The sequence below is a fragment of the Lissotriton vulgaris genome, chromosome 3_1, assembly GCF_964263255.1.
Source record: "Lissotriton vulgaris chromosome 3_1, aLisVul1.2, whole genome shotgun sequence".
Lineage (NCBI taxonomy): Eukaryota > Metazoa > Chordata > Amphibia > Caudata > Salamandridae > Lissotriton > Lissotriton vulgaris.
Window position 1 is genome coordinate 1,774,538,926 of NC_141689.1, and position 27,730 is coordinate 1,774,566,655.

General features: G+C 43.5%; 1 protein-coding gene across 15 annotated transcripts in view; it reads right to left on the reverse strand.

Annotated features, from left to right (window-relative positions):
• The window catches only part of BLTP1 (bridge-like lipid transfer protein family member 1), a 1,831,302-nt gene that overhangs the window by 983,735 nt on the left and 819,837 nt on the right, over window positions 1-27,730 (reverse strand). For all 15 annotated transcript variants that reach the window (XM_086962202.1, XM_086962209.1, XM_086962198.1 and 12 more), the window contains 3 exons: window positions 21,831-22,000; window positions 4,187-4,362; window positions 1,571-2,277 (listed from right to left, as the gene is read on the reverse strand). In XM_086962202.1, the coding sequence (XP_086818328.1) occupies window positions 1,571-2,277; window positions 4,187-4,362; window positions 21,831-22,000 (1,053 nt within the window). The remainder of the gene's footprint in view (window positions 1-1,570; window positions 2,278-4,186; window positions 4,363-21,830; window positions 22,001-27,730) is intronic.

The following is a 27,730-nucleotide window of genomic DNA, read 5'->3' on the forward strand; positions in this document are numbered from 1 at the left end:
TTAGGTTCCGCTTTTTTGTGGTGTTGGGTTTATGATTTTAACTGCAATACTTTCCAGTGTGTATGTAAAAAGACTATTATATTTAAAAGGCAAAACTGAATAGTAATTGAGCTTGTCGTTTGTAATCACTAGTGTTTTATAGTATTCATGTTTCAAATACTTGACCAACTGCTGTAGAAACCCCTAACTGTTCATCTTTGCTATCCTTGGAAAGTCATATGTACAATTGGACTGTCTTTGTTATTCAAGTGGAGTGTATTGTTAACCTAAAACCTTGTAACAGAAAGAATACTGACAAGTAACTACTGTCTGCCCTAACACATGTGAAGAGGGACTCCCAACCATTCCTTGGAGAAAACACATGTCAAATGATTCCAGGCTTCAACACACCATTATTTTTAAAAAAAGGTGACATGGAACATTAAAGGAAGGAATCCTTAGTGGTTCTCTTCAACATCTTCCAGATTGCATCCAATAGATTTGAAATTATAAAGGCAATTTGTAGAGTCTGTAGACAACTATCATAATTATCAAAGAGCTTTTCTTTACCAGCTCTTTTAGAATTATGGTGTAAAATGCCCTGTGTTAGGGACAATTCCACCTTACTCATATCCACTACATGTCGCGTGCAGTGTGATATGCATTAGATATTCTAGGTTGGTCAAGCATTTCTTAAGCACCAAGGGGATAAGGCAATCCTTTCAAAAGGGAAAATAATTCATGTCAATATGTGCATATTCCAACAAAACCTCTAAAGGTAATGCGCTTGGAAGCAAGGAAAAAAGCCAAATTAAAGTCAGGCATTTTGAACACCAAGTATATCGACAGCACAGTCAATGATGGTGCTGGACCTGGGAAATTACAAACCATCTCTATAATCAACTACTCTGAAAAGACTTGCGATGATCCCTCATAGTGCCCAGGAAAATGGACCAGTCTGCAAAGAAGATAATTTCCATACTAAGTAAAAACATAAGAAAATGGCAGCCAGATATGTTAGAGAAATAATGTTAGACACATACATTTTTTTAAACTCCTAAGATATACAATGTAAATACAAATGCTCCCAGGGCTTTTTCTTTTTTAGTTATTTTTAGATATTTTCAATTAAATCGGGACCGGCGTTCCCAAGAGTAACATTTTACAATAAGCAAATGTTTTTTAATCCAACAAATAGGAGCAAATGCGTTTAGCCACCTAAAATACTACTATAAAGGAATTTTTCAAAGAACAACATCTGAAAAATAAACAAATAGAGGCGGCATTCCTGCACCGGGGATGCCCCAAGAAGTGGGAAAAGATTTGGGGGTCTTGGAATAAATTTCGTGGTAATATTTGTGAGCCTCCAGACACCACAGGAAATGATAGTGACTCGGACTAATAATGTATAGACATGTGGAGATTATGTCTTTTGGTGTGTCCATCAATGTATTCTGTATAGAAAAGCCTGTTTTGCTCACATGGTCCATTCAATGCATATACTTTCATTTCTCTGTATGACTGCTCCCCCCTTTGTTTTATGTTATGTCAATAAAAACAATTTAAAAAAAATAGTTTTGCTCACACTCACCTGCTGGACCATATGTTTCTGTCGATTTCTCAAGAATTCCTGTTGGATCAGATATGAGGGAGTAGAAATTCAAAAGTTTGTACATGTTTTGCCAGCACTCTGCAGAGGGTTCACTCTGCTCGGATACAGTGATTGAATCAGAATCATCCATATGAATGGCCATATGATCTACTACCTCCTTGGAACCTTTCCTGGACACCCTTGAAGTCCTTCTTTCTGATCGGCCCAGGCTATTTTTATTCCTAGGCTCCTTTTTGTTATTTTCAGAATTCATTCTTTTGTTCTTTACATTATTAACTCTTCCACCACCATTGAGACTCCCCCGAGAGCTGCGGCTGAAGTCAGAAGAACGAAAGTCGCGATGCTTGCGTGTTTTAAAGGTAGGAGTTGGGGAAGCAGAGCCAGCAGTGTACCTGCTAAGTTTGATATCTGTCTGGGTAGCTTTGATGTCATCAATCATTGTGCTAAACTGGTGAATAAGTCGAACTAGTGCCATGTCCACATGCTGGCTGATGGACTGGCAACATACAGTGAAGTTACAGTGGAAGGTGTTGTAATAGCGCTTGTTTAAGTCATGGAATGACAGAGCACTGGTGGAGTTCTGGGGAGTGCACAAAGACTTCTCCATCACAACCGCATTGATGCTAAAAGTTTCCAACATCAGGGCAGGCTTGAACTCGAGAGGAGGGAGATTAACAGCTCCTTGCCTGCAGAATTAAAAAAAATGCAATAAAAAAGGTTAAGCATTGTATTTAACATGCATACTTGTTTTAAAGGTTTTTATTGCCAAATGGCAATAATACACCTATTATCTGATAGATGTGTTGAGATGAAAATAAATTAAATGGGTTTTACATAGTTGGACTTCCTAACCTAGCCCCATTTCTTATCTGTCATCTACATAGTGCTCCTTTATGCACAATTTTATTCATCCATTAGTATTTCAAGCGTATTGGGAATGCCACATAAGGAAACATCTTGACCTCATCACCATCATTAATTACTTTAACCATTGTTCGACTGAGCAGATCTACTATTCAGACTCAAGTCCAAAGCAATTTGGACCCAACAGCCATGTCAACCTAATGCTAAGTCAAACTATTGGCTCAGTAAATGGAATCATAAGAGCCGGGATACTCTCTCAGGTGACAGTGCACTATGCAAATCTGCATAACATAACAATCAAACTTTTGAGAATCGTATTAGGGTGAATTCTTGTTTTTTATTCACTTAGCGATCCTCATTTAAGCATTTTCCCAATATTCATATATCCATGTTCAAAGTGAAGTATCACTGATTTGTCAAAAAATACGATTCATTTTATGATCATCCTGAATTTTCCAAGAGTTGGGATGGAAAAGTTTCTTGCATAATAATGGGAGTGTACCCCAGCCCCAAGTATATCCTAGCTGTGGGGATATCTGGAGCACAAATCATGCATGAGCCATGCCCTGTGTCATGGATAGCGGTCATGACCTTGTGTGGTGTGAGGCTACTGCCTTCAGAGGGACTTAAGCAGCATGAGCACAGTGGTGGCAGCTAATTATGATCAGTAGAGTGAATAGGACTTTTTTCCTGTGTCACAGCAATAGGTTCTACTTGCCCGCTCATGTTCTGCTGTTGAGTGCTTATCTCACCCTTGGCCTTCATTAGGATGAATGTAGCACTGCACAGTGTGCCGGTGCTTATGTGCACATGTTGAAGTGTATGTATGAGTAACTGAGAGTGGTGTCATACATGGAAGACAGCGTGTCTGAGTGAGCGCTCACAGGTGTATGTGTGCCTGTAAAGTGGTATCGTACGAAGAAGCATAGGAGCAGGAATGTATGTGTTCATGTGAAGACCCATGACCTGTTGGAGAAGCATGTGGAGGTAGAGGATTCCTCCATGACAGGTTTGTGGATTGCTGCTTTCCAAGGAGCTGGGTGAGACACACAGCAGGAAGGAAGAGCCAGGCTCTTTGGTATACTTCAAAAGGGCTCTTTGATTCAGAAAGAGGTCGCTTGTCAAAGGGGCCTGGACACATCTTAGGAAGGAGAAGGGGCTGACGACAGAATCATAAAGAGTAGGGCTGGAAGTCATTATAACATTTTGATCAACATACGTCAGTGAGGCGGATATGAAGGTGTGAAAATCGAATTACTCCCACGGTCTATGTTTTGAGATTAACGCCTTTGGAGACACTCCTTTTGTAACAGGTTGTTTTGGAGGAAGGATAAGACAAAAGGGTGGGCACTTCAAAATGAGCAACCGCAATAGCACGAACTTCAAAGACTAAGATGTTAAATTACAGTTACGACTAGAAACAGATTATAAAAACATGAGCTTGGACCTCCTAAATTTGTCTAACTGAATCTCAGCAGGACTTCTGCCTGTTGTGACCAGGACTGGGGAAGACGGATCTAACATCTCCCAGCTGGATGAGGGGACATCAGTCAGGAGAATCATTGAGCACCAGCTACTGCTTGACCCAAGAGCAGTGAGATCTGTAAAGAGAAGGAGATCATCTGGAGGGAGCGAGGCAGTGTGTGCATTTACGTGACATAAGTAAATAAATCAAAAACAAAATAGTATTTGGATACACAACTAAATAAGGAAATTAACTGGATAAGGTACCTCCTTGCTCTTTTGCCCCTTCTTTCCTTTGATGTGTCTGAATCAACAATATCTGCTCTGAGGCAGTCCAGTGTGCCAGAGAAAGAAAGATGTTCTCCAAAATACATTCTGTAACATCGGGGCACCACATCCTGGGATTGAATCCCTGTGTAACTGAGCAGCGGCTTAAAAACAACCTGTAAAATACATAACACACCTATTATAGTTCTGCCATACATGTTTACCTTGTTTATTTTTCCTTGCAATATTATATATCGCAAACTCGACAACATGGCATGAGCACAATTTACATTACAGAAGAACACATTTATTTGTGGTATGCACGGGGAGACAAAGCGATTTGCCTGGAATCACAGGATGTTGAGCTGATGCGGAGATTCAAACGTAGCTCCCCAGCTCTAAAGTTCGCAATTCTAGAACTTGTGGCGGGAGGTGTGTCTAAAAGTGTATGTCGGTGCTGGCCATCAATGAGAGAGACCTGTGCATTTTTCAAATCGGTGGTGAAAAAATATGAGTATGTTGCTGGAGATGTGGGCCGCCGTGCCACCAATGTACTTACCGGGGGAGGGTAAACATCCATTATTCCGCAACTTTCTTTCCGCATACCATCACTCCGCATACTTTCATTACGAAAGTACCATGACTCTGCAATGCCATTACAACGCATGGCATTACATTTGATATGCTTTTACCACGCATACATTCACAACGAAATTCATTGTAAATGCATGAATGGTAAAAGCATGTATTTTTTTTTAATGTTTGGATAAGGTAAGTATGGGTATAGGGGTATATGTTTTGGGGTACTGAGGTATATGTTTTGGAGTGTTTGGGTATTTTAAGGGTTCAGATATAGTTTTGGGTTATGGGGTAGATGGGTTGTTTTAGGGTTTAGGGATAGGTTTGGGTTTTGGGGTATAGGGGTATTTTTAGGGTTCAGGGGTAGGTTTGGGTTTTGGGGTACAGGGGTATTTTAAGTGTTCAGGGCTAGGTTTGGGTCTTGTGGTACAGGGGTATTTTTAGCGTTCAGGGCTAGGTTTGGGTTTTGGGGTACAGGGGTATTTTAGGGTTCAGGGGTAGGTTTGGGTTTTGGAGTCCAGGGTTATTTTTATGGTTCAGGGCTAGTTTTTGGTTTTGGGGGTACAGGGGTATTTTTAGGGTTCAGGGGTAGGTTTTGGGGTACAGGAGTATTTTTAGGGTTCAGGGCTAGGTTTGGGTTTTGGGGTACAGGGGTATTTTTAGGGATCAGGGGTAGGTGTGGGTTTTGAGGTACAGGGGTATTTATAGGGTTCAGGGTTAGGTTTGGGTTTTAGGGTACAGGGGTGTCTTTAGGGTTTAGGGATAGGTTTGGGTTTTGGGGTACAGGGTATATTTATAGGGTTAAGATGGGTTAGTGTTTAAGGGTGTTGGGGTATTTTAAGGAGTAAGGGTGGGTTATGATTATGGGGTGCAGGGGTATTTAAAGGGAGCATGGTGGACACCCGGAGCTGGAATGTACAGAACCTGGGAAGAAAAAACAATGAAATATTGGGCACAACGCTCGCTTTTCTTTCCCGTAATCCCGCGCCCCGCACACGCCCACGCCCCCAGCACATGCCCACAGCACACGATATGAGACATGGCATGAAGGGCGGAACGTACCACACGCCCCCAGCGTTTGTCACGCCCCCAGCACACGCCCACAGCACAACGCAGACAAGCCCACAAGGGACTACTTTGCTGGCACAGTTCTTTAACCTTTTAAATGTATATGGTGGGCGTCTGCATAGCCTATGTCCTTCTGCTGCAACTGCCCTTTCCAACGCTGTATTGGGTGTTGTGATTGGTGCTGTGGTTCCTGAGATTACCCACCTCAAAGGTTTGGACTATCTCTTTATTATATTAGTATAGAAGATATATATATATATATATATATATATATATATATATATATATATATATATATATATATATTTACACACATATACACACAAACACACACATAAATATATATATATATATATATATATATATATACACACATATATACACATACACACATATATATACATACACATATACACACATATATACATATACATATATACATACATATACATAAACACACATATATATTTATACACACACACACACACACAGAAAATGCATTAATTCAACAGCTGTCATTTCAATATTACAAATGTACATACTGAGTAAAGCTAGTTTCCTCCAAGTTAAATTATTTCCTGAATTCAACACTCCACAAGCCTTTATAAATGACTCACTAACCACACCAGAAATGCGCATACATCAATTCTTCATACCGCAGTCAATGGCAACACACATGTCAAATATAGGCCTTTTCAGGTTACCATGCAGTGAGCACAGGGGGCTACAACAGGGTACATGGACCAATAAAGAGAACATCATATTAAGACCATAATTTTTCCCCAAACCCTGAAGTGCAGTGACAATCTAGCAATATCAAAAACAAATGTTGGTGGTATTTTTTTCAAATCTACAAACTGTGTACTAGGAGGCCAAAGTTCTGCTGCAGACCAAAGCCTACTTGACTCTCCAGATAGCTTGATTGACCAGTCACAGCCTACCTTAAACAATTGGCTGTTAAGTCATTCCCCTCCTGTTGCCAAACTTTTTTTTTTTTTGGGATGTCTGCGGTACTTCACACGTAAACCTTCACAACTTTTTTCCACAAAAGGTATACGTGTCAAATGTGTGCCCTTTTTTCACCCCCAACAACCTGAGGATTCCAAAGGCAACCATGGTTTGTAGATTCCGCTTAAAAAAACTGACAAATTAGAAAAAATGTAGAAGCTAAATATTTAGTTTTTGGGATGAAAAATAGGAAAAGAGTTTTACAAGAAAGAGTATGGCTTTTGTTCCAAAAATGTAATTAATGAAACCTTTGCTGTGTTAGGATAATCGTCTTGTAAACTTTCAGGAACAAGCAGAGTTGCATCCCCCAAAAATATATTTTGTTACCACAGTTTTTTTATTTTTTCTAAGAGCTAGTGCATTTTCCTTATTTTTGTGGTTTCAACCTTCTAGCAGTTTGTGGAGGAAACAGCCATAAAACCCATGGGTGATTCCAGAGAGCTAATCATTCCTGAAATGTAGACAAAATTCTAAATTCATCAAAGGGGAATTTGTGTAGATCCTTCAAGGTTTTACCAACAAAACTAATTGTAATCAGGACAGATGCGGGCAAATGAGAAACAATTATGACCCTATTTCAAGATGTCTCTGCATCAACACTGGTGAAAAGCAGGGAATTGAAGGAAATAACATCTCACATGAGGAGATGGATAATATCCCTTATAGGTAGAGTTATCCATTCCGCCTACAATTTTCATTAAAAATCAAATATCATAAAGTAAAGTAAGTCGATGACGTAAAAGACATCATGGGTCCAAAACACAGAAGCGTTACAGGACAAGAATTCATGAGCTTGAACCAATGAGTTTATACAATGGCTATTCAAAGTGTGTCACAGCAACACTACCCAGCACGAAGGATATACAAAGGCATCTGAGCACTCTTAAAAATGAAGCTCCTGAAGAGAGCAGGAGATTAGGACAAAAAAGAGAAAAGGAGGTTCGAAAAGCATCAACAATGACAAGCTTGCTGGACTCAACCTTAGGGGAATTCACCATCTATCTGAACATGCCCACCTCATGGTTTTAAGCAGCCATCCACCAGGCTTGCACATCTTGGCACCTACTTGGCTTCCTAAGCTACTCTACTTTATTATTATTGGTTCAAAATAGTTTCCACGACTGGTCTGTTTGAATAAGACTGTAAATTTAGTAACTGCTTCAGCAGAGGAGAAGGCGGCCTGGATGTTCACTTTAGAGACAGCCTTTTAAAGACCTTGAAGTTTTCATGAATGTTAGCAGTCTTGTTGGTAACTGAGCAAAAGTGTTGACATTATTATTTTGATTTTAGGACTGTTTTACAATACATTGTATTACAGTTTTGTGTGTTTTTTTACTTTTTGCAAGAATCCAACTCCTGCACGGACTGTTTTTAAATTTAGCTCCTAAATATCCAGCACTGTTGGAGCAAGTTTACTCGGCAATTTTCTTGGTCGGACTGGCGCGGAGTACACAACAGCCCAGAAACATCTGTTTATTCTCTAAACTAATCATCAGTTATCCATAAATTTGTTACCACCCAGCATTTCCACACTTGGCCTGGGAATGACGGCCAACCAGGGAAACGTACCAAACTCAGACCAAGCATATGAAAATTAGTCACCCAGGAAAGTTCATGGTGGTTTGACGTTTGTGGATCTCTCTACATTTTCTTCCCCACAATGCCTTTCAAACTTTGGCAAAAACACATTTTTGTCACATTCCTGTGAGAGAAAGTTCCAAAATCTGCAAGGATCTACACATTTACTACCACTCTGAATTCCCACGCTTCTCCTAATAAAAACAGTAGTCCATTTGTGTGGGAGTATGGCTCATTGCCAGGGAGGCATCTGCACCCCTTTCTTTTATTTTTCTTCTTTTACAGAAAAGAGAAATCACTGGTATCTAGTGGGCTTTTTACCTCTCTCCTGGGGGCATACTGGAGACTTAGACCTACACAAGGGTGGGCCCCTCCTAACCCTTTTTTTGGTTTTCATTTCAATTTTCTGCTGGCTAGTGAGTTCAGCTGTTTGGGGTTGAGGCCTGAGTTGGCCAATCCCACCCCTTTATTATTTTAATTTCAATTCCATTGTGGCTAGTGGGCTTTATACCCCACCCTGCAAATATAGCACCTGGAGTGTAGTGGAGAGCGAAGTCCCCTGCTTGGCCCCAGGGGACTATGAAAGGTTAGAGGGGGCACTGGAGAAGTACACAACAGCTACTACTCCAATGCTGTACTCTCTGACATGACCACCCACCCACATCAATGGCAACCGGCCATGGGCACTCTTGATATAGAGGTCATATCAATAGCGCCCAATGGGTCAAAGGAGGTGGTGTGAATGGAAGTCTTGCTACAGTACAACATATATATCATAGATGCAATAAAGATGGGAATGGTCGCAATAATGTTTTTGTAAAAAAGAAAGTACTTCCATACTACCTATTAAATACAAAGTAAAATAGTAACCAAGTGATTAAAAGTATACAAAATGAAAAAGTGAAAAAAACAACACAAGGTTACATTTACAAGACTCAGCAGCCAAGTTCTACACAACATGCACTGTGCAAGTTAATTAGCTGATCACAGATGTGCTCCTCAAAAAACAAGGACAATATAGCGGTGCTTGATCCTCCTATCAAAACTTGGCACCTCTCAACACTGTTTGCAGTTGACAGCTGAAACAGAACAACAAAATAAGTAGGAAAGTACATAATACGGAGGAAGGGAAGCGCAAGATTCTAACACAGGTGAATCAAATGCCTTGTGTTCACAGTTAAACGTTCTGAAACCACAAAGATATACATATTGTTCCATCTAAACTAAGGTTTGCTGATACCATCAAAAATGAATATCTCATGACCAGAGGGTGATGGCGTCTACATTAGGTCAATCAGCTCCACATTTAGAAGGCGGGCTGGATAGTGACCACAGATGTTTAACCCACTGGGACAAAGTGTGACTACACATTGAAACACACTTCGACTTGTCGGTCTTTGAGCTATCTGGGTCTGGTTAGTGCATGTCACACAGTTTCTGAAGTGAGGAAAACAAGGACCCCCTGAACAGTGGATAACACGATTCCTAGGACAGGGTAAAACTGTATGAGGAAAGTAAATCCTAGGCAATCAGGATAATTCAAAACAAACTAAATGAACATCATAATATAAGGAGAAACAAAAGGAAAGATGAATATGTACGAAATATATTTCCACTTTAATAATTATTTGTTAAAAACTTCATATAAATAAATTGTGTACATTACACAATATATCAATATTGTGATGAAAACATATACATAAACAAATTAAAAAGTGGAGATATCTTTAAACTTTCACAGTTTCTGGATACATCAATAGTAAAGTAAGGTCACGGGATCCCTTATGTAGCTCACTGTTGCTTTTTTCAGGATTTAAGTCCTTTTAGACTGAGGGTAGGCCCATGCTCACATAACGCCAATTGGAGGCTAATGGTTACAATGAAAGGATAAGGTGGAGGAGGAGTGAGTGTAGGTATGAAATGTTCTTTATTGGAAGAATCACCCCTAAGCTGATTTGCAATCGTAGGCTGTTTGTTTATGGGTGTACTTCCACCATGCTCTGGTGCAAGGTAGAGATAGCTTACTGGTGTTCTACCCCTACACCTCTCTTCTATTTGACTTGCTGGGAACATAAACACTGTCAAGATCAGCAGAAGCAGCATCACAGTTTATAAGCCTTAGTAGGGCAAGATAATTTGCTCTAGCCTTTGGAAAAGCTAAAGCATATTGCTGCATGTTCAGGAACTGCAAAAGCAGGGATTTCACAGTTATGAGTCAGTCTTTGGTAGAGGGATAGCAGCCCACTGAAAAACAGTACTAATGCATTTCCAAAGTTCAGAATCACATCCAACTAGGTTAGGTAGAATTATCAGATGGATTTCGAAAAGAGGTAGATGTTGTAATGCTCGAAGAATGCACTGGAGACCTGGATTTCTACATGAAACCAGGCCAACACAATTTCCATGAGTATGCTCTCATGGTAAACACTGCATATTCCACCTAGCCGGACCAGAAGTCAAACAAAGCAGAAAAAAAAAGTTGTGTTGGGGCTGCTGGCTATTCCTCTGTCCTGTACTCATCCTTCCATACGAAAGAGGCTCCCAATCAACTTGGAGAGACTCTGACAGGTAAACCATGGGTGATCAAACTTACCCCAAGACCCAGGTCTAGGTTTACATAGGGAGCACTCCAAAGTCTAGTAATTGCTGTCAGCAGCCTAGTCCTGGCTGAATGCAAAAAGAATAATTGATAGACGGAATGCTGAACAATGCAAACATTCAGCCCCAGTCACAAAGACCTGGATTTAATCCATTGTTCTTTTGCTCACCAAGCCACCCCAGTTTAGACCTAGCAGTATGCAAATCAGTCTTGACCCTGTTCCTTATGGGAACAGTCCAGCCCGAACTGCCAAGCCAGGTCCTCCCTGGACTGGTAGCAAACATCCTGGGACCGGTTTTTCAGGGCATCACCCCTCATCAGCAAGGCTAGCTTGAATCCAGTGGCGCAGTGAGCACTGAACCCAAGGGCATACCCTTCCCAATTAGGGCAACAAAAGCAAAAGGAACAAATGATGGACTGAATTCTGAACTTTGCAAACATTCACCCCCAGTCACAAAGATCTGAGTTTAATTTAATCCATTGTTCTTTTGCTCACCACGCCATCCCAGTTTAGACCCAACCATATGCAAATCAGTCTCAACCCTGTTCCTTATGGGAACAGTCCAGCCCGAACTGTCAAGCCAGGTCCTCCCTAGACAACAAACATGTATCCTGGGCCTGGGTTGGGGAATCACCGCAAATCAGCCATGCTACCTCGAATCCAGTGGCGCAGTGAGCACGGGACCCTTGTCTGGGCTCACCCTTCCCACTTAAGGTGACAAATGCAAAAGAAACAATTCATTCACGGAATGCTGAACAATGCAAAGATTCACCCCTAGACACAAAGATCAGGGTTTAATCCATTGTTCTTTCACCCACCATGCCACCCTAGTTTAGATCCAGCCGTATGCAAATCAGTCTTGACCCTGTTGCTTACGGGAACAGTCCAGCCCAAACTGCCTAGCCTGGTCCTCCCTGGACCGGAAACAAGCATCCTGGGACCGGTTTCGGTGTATGTCCCCGGTTAGCTTGAATCCAGAGGCACAGTGAGCAAGGGACCCACATCTGGGCATACCCGTTCCACTTAGGGCAAAAAGTGTAACTGCAACAAATAATGGACGGAATGCTGAATGATTCAAACATTCTCCCCCAGTCAAGAGATCTGGGTTAAATCCATCCTTCTTTTGCACACTAAGCCACCCCAGTTTGGACCCAGCCATATGCAAATCAGTCTTGACCATGTGCCCCATTGGAACAGTCCAGAACGAACTGCCAAGTCAGGTCCTCCCTGGACCGAAAATGAGCATCCTAGGATCGGTTTCGGGGTTTCTCCCCTCATCAGCCAGGCTAGCTTGAATTCAATGGCGCAGTGAGCACTTTGTTCTGTTTGCATTTGTCACCTCGAGTGGGAGGGGTTGACCCAGATGTGGGTCCCGTGCTCTTTATGCCACTGGAGTCAAGCTAGCCTGGCTGATGAGGGTTGATGCCCTGAAACCGTCCCAGGATACTACTTCCCGGTCCAGGTAGAACCTGGCCTGGCAGTTTGGGTTGGACTGCTCCCATGGGGAACAGAGGCAAGACTGATTTGCATATGGCTGGGTTATAACTGGAATGGCACGGGAAGCCAAAAACAATGGATTTAGGCCCAGATCTCTATACTGGGGTGAATGTTTGACATTGATCGGGATTCTGTCCATCAATTGTTATTTTTACATTAGTCCTGGACGAAGCAGATGGAGGATGAGGAACTGGAAAGACCTTTAGATGAGCGGAGTGTCTGTCCAGTCAAAGTGCACACACGGTGACCCTAAGGTGCACCATCTGTGGGATAAGTTGGGGGTCCCATAAGATTAGCGGCACCACAGATTGTGCCTAAAGGGAAAGAAAATTGGGCTACCATTAGGAAAATAGAAGAAAGTGGCAGTGCTGACCCATGTGCATAAATGTTCAGAGACATTTGTCTTTACAGTCCCCCACCCGCCTGAACAAATGAAACTAGAACAGAAAACATACTACTGACTGAGAGGGTCTTATTAATCTAATTGGACAAACTTCTGAAAAAGCCAATATTCATTAAAAAAAGTTATCTACACAGAATGTACCTCCCCTGAAAGGGTTAATAAATATTACACAAACACAAGCAGCTTGTCCTAGATGTGGGAAAGCAAATGTAGGTTTATGTTGTGTACATGTGACAGAGTATGGCCCAGTTTAAGTGCTAATTGATGTTCTTGCGTTTCTGTTCACTTGTGATCCTTTGGTCCCAGCCTATGGGACAGCACTACGCTGTCATGTTTTTGCATAAAGTTCTGGTTGGGTTGACATTCCTCTAATGGTCCTAAAAATGGCAGTCAGAATAATAACATCAACAAGTGCAATAACATGGCTTGGTTTATCCCTAATGGGGAGGTTGGCATCATGAGGGTCTGAGAAGTGGACTCAAACCAAATTGTTCAGCAGAACTAAAGGGGTGAACTGGCCCACTCTGCAAAATGTGGTTGTTAAGGCAATAGTGCTTAGTGAACATATGAACCAACACCCATCGAAGCTTAGCCAGGAAAGGCACTCCCCTTGACATTGCCGATGTTGCAACCTTGGCTCTGGTGGATAGCAAAACGGGTCTGATGAACTTCAGGGTTTTTTTTTCTTGGCCAATGCATAGCATATCTTTATATAGAGGACGATCCACCTTAACAGCATCCTCTTTTGCACCACTTTACCTTTTGCGGTTCAAGCAAAACTCACAAACAGCTGATTGTCTACACTGTAGGTCCTTGTGAAATCAAATTTAGGGTCAAGCAGCATTTGAGGGATGTGACGGTGTAAAAAATGCTGGTAGGGTAATCACGGGTCTGTCATGAAAGGGTGATGTTATCTTTAGCAGAAGGATGGCCAGAGTGCTGCTGATCCAATCCCCTCCAAAGGTGCAAGGCCTCCTTGTGCCTGTTGCAGTACTACATGGCGGTTCTGTTGTCTGTGAGGGCTTGCACCAGCCTGCTCTCTTATGGTCGGCAGGAAGGCTTTCAACGGCAACCAGATTGCACAAAGCTCCAGTAGATTTAAAATGGAGTGGGTGCTCCATCAGAGAGCAAAGGCCTCTGATCTTACCCTCTTCCACCCACCCCCAAGAGACTAGTAACAACCTCAAAGCCTGGGTGGGGATAAGGGGTTGGCCTGCTACAAGTCTGGTTGGTGTCTGTCTACAACCACTAAATATCCTGAGCCCTCTCCTGTGAGATCTGGATTCAGTAGGGCACGTTGCCAGTATACTGAAACCACTATAGGGCCAAATGTGCCATCTGGCGCATGGGACAAAGAGGATTTATTATAAGGCTAGGAGCCCAAGAATCCTCAGCACCGCCTACACCAGAACCATGGATTGAGCCCAAAACATTGGGATTATATACTGAATGTCCTGAACTCATTGTGGGTGGAAATGCACTGAAAATGACTGTCTCCATAATGATACCTATGAAGCGAATCCTCTGTGCAACTATCAGACGGGACTTGGTTTGGCTTATGAAAAGCACAGATATGGAAGACGTAAGACCGTCACCTGGAGGTGGTCTGTGACTGACTGCAGTGAGCATTACTTCAAAAGCGGGTTATCAATTTACAAGAAAACGTGGAACATCAAACTGCAAAGATGGCTCCGATCCCTGCCATGACTTTTGTAAAAACCACAGAATTACAGAGAAAATGTGTGCCATGTAGGTCAAAGGACACAATCCCATCTCCCAGATCCAGGTCAGAAAGAGCTTAGACCATAGTGAGCATCTTAAATTTGCCTTTCTGTTAAAAGGCATTTAAGAGGCCTTCGTCCTTCTCGGACATCACGAAGTTCAGTAACAGGTCTCGTTTCTTCACCTACAAGACCCTGTCAAAATCATTTGGTATTCCCTCAAAAAGATAGTGCTATGGCACACAGACCATTGGGTGAAAATATGTGGGATGTGGGGGCAAGGAAGATAGTGTGAGAGGCAGGAAGGAACCTCTTTGAAGAACTTGTAGCACCAACTGAGGTGATATAATACTTCTCCAACTACTTCGAAAATATTTAATCCTGCTGGCTGTGCATGCCCCTGGGAGGGGAAATCAAAATGGCTTGGTGGCAGTTGTGTCAGGTGAGGAGGAATAGGAGGATTGTTGTCCTTAGTATCTAATCTGGTTCAATTGCTCTACAGATTTGCGATGGCTGAAATTGGAGATGAAATAGTCCTTTAAACTACCATCTGAATATCCTGCAGTATAAAACTGACAGGCTGTTGAAAGTAAGCTTGGAGGGCAGGATCTAAAGTCTTTAATAAGCTCTAAAGAAAGTCATCCTTTTCTCTGAAGAGCCTGAAACCATCAAATGACATGCCCTTGAGGCACGCTTTTTCTTCACCGGAAAAACCTGCGGCCCGTATAAGGCATTAGGCCTGATTATGACATTGGCTCCCAAGGCATGGCCTACACCGTCCTCTGAATCAAGGCTGGCAATGAAGACATATTTTGTGGTGTCTTGTCCATCCTGGGTTCTTTGGGCAAAGGTGTTCATGAATTTATCATGGAAGGCTAGCAAGCTCTCACTCGTCCCAATGGGGGTGTGTATATTGGCCTAAGAGACAAATAGCATTTAAGGACTGAAGGGCCAAGCTGGAAGAGGAGTATATTTGTTTATCAACTGAGTTAATGCACGGAACGAGACAAAACGGGCACACCATTAGCCTGGCTAGCTAAGCGCGACACAGAGGTGCGGCCCATAACGGAAATTCTCGATCCCCACGATACCCTTGTTCGATCCCAAGACCAGATCTTACAGGCTTTTCACCACCATTATTCAGCGACCTACAGTCAAACCCCGACACTCCCACAGGCATCTATAGAGCGCTTCCTCGACCCCCTCCCACTACCCACCATATCAGAGACAGAAAAAAAGGCGCTCGATACTAAAATACAGTCCACTGAGATCACACAGGCTCTACGAACACTGGCCCGCAATAGGGCCCTGATGGGTTTCCCCTCGAATATTATACCACCTTCTCCCCATTATTGACCCCCGACTAGCCACCGTGAACGCCACAGCCGTGGAACAAGGAGAACTACCCCAATCCCTCCGGGAATCCATTATCGTGACATTTCTGAAGCCACACCGGGACCCGCAGCACCTCACCTCCTAACGCCCTATCACACTACTCTCCGCGGACTGTAAGATCCTCGGCAAAATATTGGCAGAGAGATACTCCCAAATTATTCGACCATTAATACACCCGGATCAATGTGGTTTTGTCCCAGGCAGGAATACCTCCCAAAACATACGCCGACTATTCCACATACAGGATCAAGTGGGCGACAGGTACCCCCGGGCAGCATGTCTGATATTAGACCTAGAGAAGGCCTTTGATACCCTTACATGGCAATTCCTCTTCTCTGTCCTTCAACGTGCAGGCCTAGGAAACACTCTCCTTCCGTACACACGACTCTTATACCACAAAATTACCTCCCGGGTTCGTATAGGGCGTCACATATCGGCAGAATTCGTGGTGCACAGGGGTACGAGGCAAGGCTGCCCATTATCACCATTGCTCTTCGCGCTAGCAGCGGAACCCTTAGCTATCAGACTGCGGCCCGAGGGACAACATTGGGGCATCCCCCTCACGGACGCCGTGCATAGCGTGTCCATGTACGCGGATGACCTATTACTATATATCCGGGATATCACCGCGGATCTCACCCCCATCTGGGACACCCTTACTGAATTCGCCAACGTTTCGGCGACTCCGAGTAAATGGGGACAAATCCACTATCTACCCACTACATCAATCTCTCCCTCCCCAGGATATCCAGCTGGGCGAGCAGAGGGTGGCCTGGGCCGCAGAGGCCCCCCGCTACCTCGGGATTCGCCTTTACCACTCCCCGCAAGACATATTCGAGGGTAACCATCAGAGAGCATTGGCTGGTATCCGAACAGCAATCGGGTTCTGGAAGAACCTACCACTCACCCCAATCGGTCGGGTGGCCTTAGCCAAAATTATAACTGTGCCGCGACTCCTATACTACTTTACGAGCCGCTCATTGCATGACAAGGAATGGGAGCAAGCACTGGAATTCCCCAAGAAAGTCTTCAGAAACGCCTGATTCAAAAATACACAGTTCTATATACTACATAGGGCGTACCTAACGCTGGCAAGCCTCCAGAAATTCTACCCTGATACTCGCTTCCTCTGTCCCAGATGTCAAGCACAAGACGCCAATTTTCACCACGTGTTCTAGAGCTGCCCGACACTCCACGCTTACTGGACACACATACACACGGCACTCTCAGACCTAACCAAACTCAACTACCTAGCCACATGGGAGACTTGTGCCCGGGGTATATTCCGCAGGCAAAAGCAGCATAAAATCCTCACGAGGTTCGCCTCCCTGACCCTACTCTTAGCCAAACGATGCATAGCCATGCACTGGCGTTCCCAGTTGGGCCCCCCCACGGCAGCGTGGGTGGAAGCGGTCCTCAAATGGGCAGCGGCAGAGGAGGAGGCACTCTGAGAGGAAGAGGTAAAAAAGATACACAGAACCCCTATCTAGCTAGACTGGGCACTACTGTTACACAAGTTCAAACAGTCCCAGCCCCCTGCCACCCCAGCCTCAGACTAGCAAACATCCTGGACCCTCGCAATCACCTCCCACCTCCACTCCCGCGTCCTAGGTGGAGTGGTATGGCTCATTGGTTAGAGGCGGCAGACCCGGGAGCAGAGGACAGCCCGGGACGCGGCAGAGTGGTGGACCAGGGTGAGCGGACTCGATAATTCTCACCTCGGTGCCTTCTCTAACCAGGGATCACACACTGCAACTCTGGGCATTAGCTTGCCTCATCTCCACAAAGGCCCCCCACAAACGCCGGGGATGCCTGGTTTCACCTTGGATCCCAGTAGGGACCATCTCACAGGGAAAGCCAGGACAGGTTCCCCAGCAGTCTATGGCGCAGAGATACTCCTTCGGGAGTCGATTCTAGCGCGTTAGAAACCCGCAAACTTAAATTTAAATAGGGACGCCCACACCAACCCAGGAATACCAAACCCCCCCCCCCCGCCACGCCACCCATACTCACTCACCTCCGGCCTGCCTCAACCGATGAATCTCTATAGCCCACGAGGGGACGTGCATGCATTCACAGTTGTGTACACCCGATCGCGCCAACATCCTCATCCCCCATACCCAGAGCTCCCTAGTTAACCCCAGTTCAGTCCCTCGGAGTTCCATGGCTACAACTACCGGAGACAGCGCTTTGCCGTTCCCAAATCCCTGGACTGCAGTAGAGCGTTATTATTACTGCGCGCTTTACATTCTGTTCATACTATTGTGCTTGGTCTTCTTACCTGTAACCGCTCATCAAAAGTAATGAAAAATGCCAATAAAAATAAGTTTAAAAAAAACTGAGTCAATGCACTCTGACTCAGTATTTGGAGGAGCAAAAGGGGATACATTAGGGTAGATCTTTCTCAAGGAAATTTGAATCACTAAGCTTTTAAGGGTCAGGTAGGGTCTTCAGGGGTTGACCAATGCCACCTAGCTTTTTGGCAGCGTACTGGGGAAGCCAAATGCAGCTTTACCTATGATGCCATCAGGTGTCTATTAAAGCCTCCTTAAAATATTGCGAGGGCTCTGCTGTAGACGGCCCAGCCTTCCAAACCTCTGCCAATACCTTTGTCTCAATGGTAGAGAGCTGTAGGTCTTGTACTTGTGCCAATATATGGACAACCACTGTGAATGAACTGGAACCAGGCATCAGGGCTGTATCCAGTACAGGCACTGCTGGATTCAGAGTCAGCACCAGAATGATGGGGACTGCCGTGGCCAGAAGGGCTACGGTGAAAGCATGGGCCAATGCTAGTAAAGACCAAGAAGAAACCCAAATGGGTCCATCAGTGTTAGAGTAAACTCTGTCGGCAGAAGTACAACTAGGAACCTTTTTTTGCTCCATGGGATCCAAAAGTGATACAGAGGGGGGCGGGCATTCCTGAAAATCTGCAGCATGGCCTCTAATTGATGTAAGGTTGACGACATCGAGCAGGAAACTCTAGTGCTCCGGACCCACCTTAGAATAGCCTTGGAGTCAGGTCTTTGGAGTGTCAACGGCAAGTGGCTTCTGCACTATGCAGGAGTGGCAAGATGGAAACAAGTCCAGTTTGACTTTCTTGTGGTTAGACTTACCTAAGGACTTGTAGTGAGAAAACCCTTATTTGTGTGTGTGTATATGTTCACTGAAAAATAAATGGTTAGAGTTATGTTATAGAAAGGTCTGGTAAAAATATCCTAAAATATATGCTAAAAAACAAGCCTTAGAAATTCACAAAAAAAAAAGGTTAAAGAGACATAGGTGAATATTTCTGTTACAAATATAATTTTAAACAAAAAAAACCCACTGAAATTCATCAGTTATAGTTTACTGATGTAACTGTGACCTACGCTTGCCATACACTGCTTACTATATCATGACTCATGACATGTTCAATCCCATCAATGATAGCATCATACGCATCTGACACACAAATTAATTTAGTGAGCTACATCTAGAGCAAATTTGCTATAGATTCTACACTGCTAACAACTGCATGCATTTGCAAGATGCGTGGCCACTTTATAAGGCTTGTGTGTGTGGAGGGTGTGGGCTCTCTGTGAAGAACTGCCCACAGGAATAAGGCTGCGGGTAGTAGTAGTTTCACCAGCTAAATGGGTGTGAAAGTCTGCAGGAAGTGGGCTCTCCGTGAAAATGTGTGGATAATGTGATGGCTTTGGGTAGTAGGGGCTGTGCAACTGAATTAGACTTGAGTGGTGTCGGGAGGGAGTGGAAAATCCATTAAAACGTGTGCACATGGCAAAGGATTGCATAGTAGGGCGTTAGCAACCTAACAGGGCTAGTATGTCTAGAGGGACTGGGCTTTAGTGTATTTGTTTTAAATAAACACATATGTTTATGACATTTGCACTTTACATGATTCTGCACTATTTAGTATTTATTTACATATTTTAAAGGATGTACTGGCTTGTATGGTAAACTCAACATCAGTATGGTGGATGATGTCATCAGCGATGTTATCAATGCCACTGAGAAGGTCATGAGTAATGTGTGAGGTCATAAGCAGTTCATGGAGGGGGCACAAGTTATAGTTAACTCAGTAAACTATTATTGGTTAATTTCAGTGTTTTTTATTATATTTTTAACTGACATTTTCATTTGACTATAATGTCACATTAACCTTTGTTTTTTTAAGTGACGTAGTAAAGCGTTTTTAAAGTAAGGTACTATTACTAAACCAAACTATAGATCACTTTAGCCTTTGTTTGTTTCATTTAATTTCTACGTTTTTTTAACACACAGTATGATCTTATTATTAAAACTAACTATAAAATCACTGGCCGATTGCTGATAAGCCTTGCACCCAAACCACCTCCTACAACGTCCATTTCCCCCGCCCCTTGTACACACAAGGGAAAGAGAGCTTATCACAATGTAAATGGGTGTCATTTTAAATAATGCAGATCTACTGGCTTTGTGAAGGAGGAAGCACATACATAAAATACAAACTATTGGCTGTGTCAAGGGGTAGCCACATTAACATACAAAGCAAGCCTAGTGGCTTTTCCAACAATATTAACCTTTGTTAGAATTTCTTCTCAGGCCAATGCAGCCAACATAGCAACTACAATGAGAAAAATGCTCCAGCTATAGGAATGCTTACAAACACCAAAACCCTTCCCTGGGTGTCAATCTGTATGCACCCTCGGAAAAATAGGGTTACGTTTAATTATTGATTTGTGGGGCTTCTGCTGTCCTTGCGGTACCCACAGACATGTTATTTCTGCTCCAGCGGGAAGGAGCAATCCAGTGTCACCTTCCCATGTGTGTGTGGGCAGGGGAATAAACTAAAAGTATTTCTGTCTCTAGTAGGATGGAGTCCCCCGGGACACCATACTTGCAACAGGCCTCATGGTATGGGGTTCCAGGGACATTATATGGCTTTGGGAGATTATATATATATATATACATACACACACACACACACACACACACACACACACGTATATATATATATATATATATATATATATATATATATATACACACATATACATAGATATACACATACATATACATACACAGCAAAAAATAATTTCTACCCAAATGGGCTAGGGTGTCAGGATATCCCTACCCTGCGCCTTTATGTCTTTTTTCCCCAAACATTATTAGGACAGGAGACTAGGTCCCTCAGTCCTAGAATTGCTACCTAAACATTTCTTTCTGTTACGGCCAATCATATGGCTTGGTCTGAAAAAGCCTCCTAGCCAATCAGAAGGCTTACATTTTTGAATTTCAGCCCAATGTTCGAGATATCTATCAATTCTGATACTTAATTTCTCAGCCACTACTAAACAGTTCACAACAAATCACAAAAAGCAGGCTTTCTGGTTAAAGATCTAGCTTTCTGCCAAATCTGGTGTAATTCTATTTAGCCTCTTTGAATATAGCGCTGTTAAAAGATTTCATTGGAAATTGCCTTTTGGGAGTCCCTGCCCCCGCCCCCATTGGCTGGATAATTCTGAAGGTGCCAACGTTATAAGCGAAACAAACAAATTATAGTAACTAGGACCTAACTAAAATTACACAGTTGTGAACCTCTCTCTCACTCTCTCTCCTGCCAAGCAATCTGCAAGCTATTTACAAAGAACAGGATTTTAGTTTTTAGCGTATTATCCAATATGAAAATGAAACATACACAAACATGCATGTCAGTAAATAATATGGCAGATAAAGGATTTATTATTATACTTCATATTTTTCTGAAATTTGAAAACACACATTTCTGAAGTAATTTCCTAAACATCCTTTACCTGGGCATCAGCAAGCTGGACCGCAGGAAACCCCTGGTTGCCCTCTTCTATGCAAGCAATATCATCTTCACTGGTGCTATGTTGAGATGGTGTTCCATCCAGAGTGTTCTGTTCACTAGACAATACCGTATTAAAGTCTGAGGCAGAAGGTATTGTAGAAAGGTTCTGTCCTGTATATACAAATAAAAAAGTGTTACATTATATTTTTTAAGCTAGACTTAAGCTGAACTGCCACTGAATAGGTCTCCTTTACTAAAAAAACAAACATCTTATCAGCAATTTATTTCCCATAATGCTTCAAAAGTGAAACTGCATCTGACAAACCAGAATTTGAAGATGGGTAGATGGTAAAATGTAGGTGACATCATGGCCAAGGACGAATGTAATCAGGAATAAATATTTTCTCCGAACATTATGTCAGGACAATGTACCAAGAGCAATAAAAAGAAAAATACAGTGATATAAATTCATAAAACATAATAAAATAAACTTAAGAATGAAAAACGTACTTCCCAATGACCTGTGAAATGGAAAGAATTCAGACACTGTTTAGCAGGTTTATTTGAGCCTCAAATGCACACGGAATCATCATGGAGAAGAGACAGCAGCAAACCAACGAATGCATATTGGCAAACATACGTTAACAGAAAGACTAGTATTAATTAACATGTAACTAGGGGCAAAAAAAGTTTAAAAATAGAAGTGGAATGAGTCAGCCATATATGTAGATATGATAGAGATGGTATTGGTCCCTTCTTATAAAACAGGAATTAAAGAAAGTACAAGAGAACATTCAGCTTCATTATAGTAATTCAAATTTGAAGCCAACATAAAAATAATTTAAAGTATAGTATGAATAATTCATTGTACAGAATGGGAAATAGGCAGAAAGATTCAACCCCCAAAATATCAAACAAAATAACTGCAATTAATATGCATGTTTATAAACACAAATATCCCTCGATGCAAAAAAAAATATATAATAATAATAATATATATATATCCTTCATTTAATAAATCATCTTCCTGCAAACTCATTTGAGGAGTGATTGTTTCCAGGCTACATTTTCGCTGTATTGTGTGAGGTTCTGGAGGTCCAGACCTACTAAGTTCCGCCGTTTACAGACGGAGCAAGGACTGCTATATATATATATATATATATATATATATATATATATATATATATATATATATATATTGGAAAAAACCATAGGTTTCAGGGACGTTCTGGACAGTGACATCAGAGATGTCACTGACCATGCCATGAATGATGTAATATGTGATGTCATCAGCAATGAATTGCGGGGCGCGAGTAATAGTTAGCTCAACTAACTATAACGGCTGAATTTCTCTGATTTTGTAGGAGTGAAATGTCCAACTAACTAGAACGTCCCTAAAACCTATGTTTTTTTCAGTGAATTTCTATGGTTTTTTAAATGCTAATTTCGAACTATAACGTCCCTGAAAAAACCTATGGTTTTTGAAGTGAATTTCAAAGTTTCTTTAAATGCTAATTTCAAACTATTCCAACAGAGGTAGGATATGTGCAGAAAGAGGAAGAAACGTGCAGAAAGAAGCAAGAGAAATGCAGAAAGAGGCAACAGAAGTTCAGAAAGACGAAGAAAGGTGCAGAAAGAAGCAAGAGATATGCACAAAGAAACAACAGAGGTGCAGAAAGAGGACTTTTGCAAAGTCATACTGTGTGCCCAACTTTTAGCTGACTGGTACTGGTGGTAACTGACTGACTAACCAGGCCCGGAGCCAGTGCTATCCTGAAAGACACTTAGAATACAGGGAGAACACCTACATACAATAGGGTACACTATGGGTTGGGGTAGCCCTGTGATTGGCATGACCTACCATGTGACCCTAGTACATAATAGGGCAGGGGGATTAAAACTACCTCTAAGTCAGAGGGGCAATCCATATGTTAACGATCATTTTAGGGTAAAATGCATCCACGTGTCAATTTTTGATACAATTATTTTATTTGTGCATAAAAGCATCAAAAACACAATTGCCAGGGGTGTGGCCAATATGGCGGAGCGGTAGGACAAGTTCTTCCTTTTCTCTGCTCTCGACGGGCAGCTCTGGGCGACATAATAGCACCTGCACGGACCCAGCCACAGAATTCTTTCCGGGAGCGATTGGTGAGGCAAGGTGCCACCACCGGACGAATAATCCCGGGATCCCGGAGTCGCTGCGGTGCCGAGGAGATGGGGGGGCCGGGCGCAGGAGCGGGGTCGCGGTTCCCTGGTCCCTGCCGATCGGTATAGCGACCGGGGAGCGGCGAGAGAGACCGTGCGGCGATCACTGAGACACTGGAGCAGAGAGGGGACGCCCCAGGATGGGTCCCTCCCCCCCAGCACCTCGAGGCGCAGATGAGGACTCAACCGTGCTGGCAGAGCAAGCAGTCGGAGTTGCGGAGACCGGGCCACAGCGGAGAGGTCCGGAGACCCTTGCCTGATGGTGCATAATCGCAGGTCCACCGTGGATGCCCAGCAAAGCCACCAACCCCTCCTCCTGTGCTCCACAATAGGCGACCCACACACCGCAAGGCTGGCAGACCCAGAAGCAGGGTTGTGGCCATCAGCTGCAACCCACGGCGATGGAGGCGGGGCTTCCCTCTTCTTGCCCCCGCTTTCAGGTGTGGACAGTGGCACACCCCTTGCTTGCAGGAGGTGGAGAACAGAGCTGGGGACCAAGGGGGCTCTCTGGTGAACTCAGGTGGGCGGGAGTGGCAAGTGAGGAGGCCCTAGGAGGTGTTGCGGGGATTCTGTGTGTGCACAGAACTGTGCGTAGGAAACCAGGACCTCTGTGACTTGTGGTGTACCAGAAACTCACCTCAGTACCCAGAACCCCTATCCGACTAGCATCAGTGTCTCATTCGTTCCCCATCCTAAGCGAAGTTACCAATGATTATCTAACCTAGAACAAGCGACTTAGAATACTCTCAGGAATGGTGGGAACCAAGAACACTCTTTCGTTAGTATTTCTCATATAAGTCTACAACAAGCGTAATCAGAGACGCAGTAAAGTTTAAAATATTTATTTCAACGTTGTGCTCTAAGATGCAGTATCATGGCTAACATAAGCAGGCATATGATTAGAAATAATATGATCAGCATTGTTACAATTCCATAAAGGGAGAAATCATACTATACTGGTAGTGGAAACAGGTCATAAAGCGCATTGTGTACCACCTTTACCTTGCTCTAAGCTAATTTTTATAATAATAGAAGGTCTCTAAGTTTCAGAGGGGAACCCCATACCTCAAAGATCAGCTTAGGTGTATCACATCAAAGGATCAGCGAGCTCTCTTCTAGAAGGAAAGATTTTTCTTCAAGTGCCTGCAAACCTGCATGCAGTGTAATATTAAAGGCACTCTAATTTCAGTTGCTTGCAGCTGGATGCATATTATGTCTAGAGCGTGGGCCGATCACATTGAATCAACAGCATAGATTGTTATTTGACCTTGACGCTGTGAGCACAAGCTGTACAGGCAGAGGCTGCCGTGTAAGTCTAGAGATGTGCAAAGCAGACAGTTCTCATGAAGAAAATCAAGCAAGATATCTTACAACAACAGATATATGTAGTGTTATGTGCAAAAGCGGCAAAAGTTGCAAAATGGCATTTAAACTTCTAATGCGGTTGCGCTAACATAGCAACGTGTGTAGGCAGGCATCCGTCTTCACTACACCCTCCCCTGATCGGAACACAAACAAAATGGGAACATTTGGAAACGCAGAGTTCAAGTTCGATTGAGACAGAACCAAGTTCAAATACTGTCAAACCGCACAAAGCGAAGTCAGAATTTCGAAGTGGGGAACAAAAACCAAACAAAAAACAAACGCAAGAGGGCATTCTGCCAAAAAGTACGACATAAAATAAATAAAACTGGTAAAAAAAATCGGAACCGAGTATGAGCTGGTTGGCCGCCTTAGTACATCAGCGTGTAGGCACAGTATGTTCCAACAGCCTCCAATAGGAAGTCATTGTTCGCATTAGCAAAAAGTTCAGCCATCCAATTCAATTAAGTACATGAACATACATGTTCTTCAGCAGCTGGAGCCGCTGGCACCATCAGAGGACAACCAAAATGTTTTTCGAGATAAATTCGTGCTAAGAAGTCATGTTTCGTTTCATACACGTTCCAAATGCCTTGGGTTGTCGCAAAGGCCATAATCCTGATGCCAGAACAGGCCAACTCGTGAGCCACTAAGAGACTCATCAGTTGATCATAATCCGGGGCAGGAGACGCCTTATTTGACAGACACAAATCCAAAGTCCATTCAAATGAACAATCCAGGCAATGAAACACAGGCTGGACGCATGTAAAGTACGAGAACCGGAAGGATAATCCACATGCAACACTCAAAGTTGCCAGAAGTAGCGTTCCATAGAACTCAAGCACCCAGTTGCGAAGGTGAAGCAGCCGAGGCAGGCTGTCTCTTGACACTGATAGTGCAGCCATTGCGTAGCAAACAAATCAATAGCAATACACCGGCAGCCAAGGCAAGAATTAAGGGTTAACTGCCGAAGATGCTGGAAAAAATAGAATAAAGAAATGCCTGTATCACACCAAATATAGTTTGAAAAGAGGTCACAAGTCCAGAGCTCATACATTTAAAAATGTGTGCTAATCCACTTGTGGAAGACACATTGAATATTGTGTGAATCAAAGCACCAAAATGAAGTGGGAGGTGAGTATTTAAAAGGGCATGCACCTCTGTTCTGAAGTTAGCCACGTGAAGGACAAATGTTTCACGAGATAAGTTAAGTTAAGTTAAGTTAAAATTTGGTAGAGCGCAACAGCTGCCCCAGCAAAGGGGCGTCCCGGCGCTAAAGAACCACAGAATCATCATCTGGGGGGGAGGGAGCCAGAAATCAAGGACCTAAAGGGGGGGAAACAGAAAGGTTTTGACAGCTCGCCGGAAGGCCAACAGGTTTTCCATAGAGCGAACGTTTGCTGGCAGACTGTTCCAGAGTTTGGCTCCTAGAACTCTAAAGGAACGTCCGCCAGTGCGAGCTAACTGTGTGCGGGGAACTGTCAAGAGATGTTGGCCGAGAGAGCGCAAATTGCGCTGTGGCACATAAGGGGAGAGAAGAGGGCAGAGAAGTTCAGGCCGTCCAGTTTTGAGAATTTTGAAGATCATAACAAGAGCTTTAAACTGGATGCGGGACTCAATCGGCAGCCAATGCAGTTTCCGTATAGTGGCTCTAGCCGAACACCTACGGGGAAGTCCAACCAACGTTCTGGCAGCGGTATTCTGTATGCGCTGCAGGCGCATAATCTCAGCTTTGTTGGCGCCCAGGAGTAACACGTTAGCGTAATCTAGGCGGGATAGAATAGTGGCTTGTATGATTGTTTGACGGACCTTGGAATCGAAGAAGCCAAGTATCGGATTAAGGCTCCTCATCAAGCCCACACAGGTGGCCGCTACTCTTTTTGTGTGGGTTTGGAAATTGAGTGAAGAATCCATCCAGACACCTAGGTTTTTGACCAGGGATTTGGGAGGAGGAATGGTGCCTAACGACCGAGGCCACCAGTGTTGGTTCCAGTAGTTGGTGTTCTTACCAAGGAGCAGTACCTCCGTTTTGCCTGCATTAAGCTGCAGGCAATTATCCGTCATCCATTGGGCTACGGCAGCCAGCCCATCCCTAAACCTCGCTGCAGAGATGGAGGGGCCTTCTGTAAGAGTGATAGCTAGCTGAGTGTCATCAGCGTATGACACCAGCGAGAGGCCCCATTCTCTGGCTACTGCTGCAAGCGGTTGAACATATAGGTTGAAAAAGGATGGGCTGAGTGCGGAGCCCTGGGGTACTCCCTGTCCGATGTAGTGGGATTGGGAGAGGAAGGGAGGGGCTGAGACCTGAAAAGACCTGTCCTCCAGAAAGGA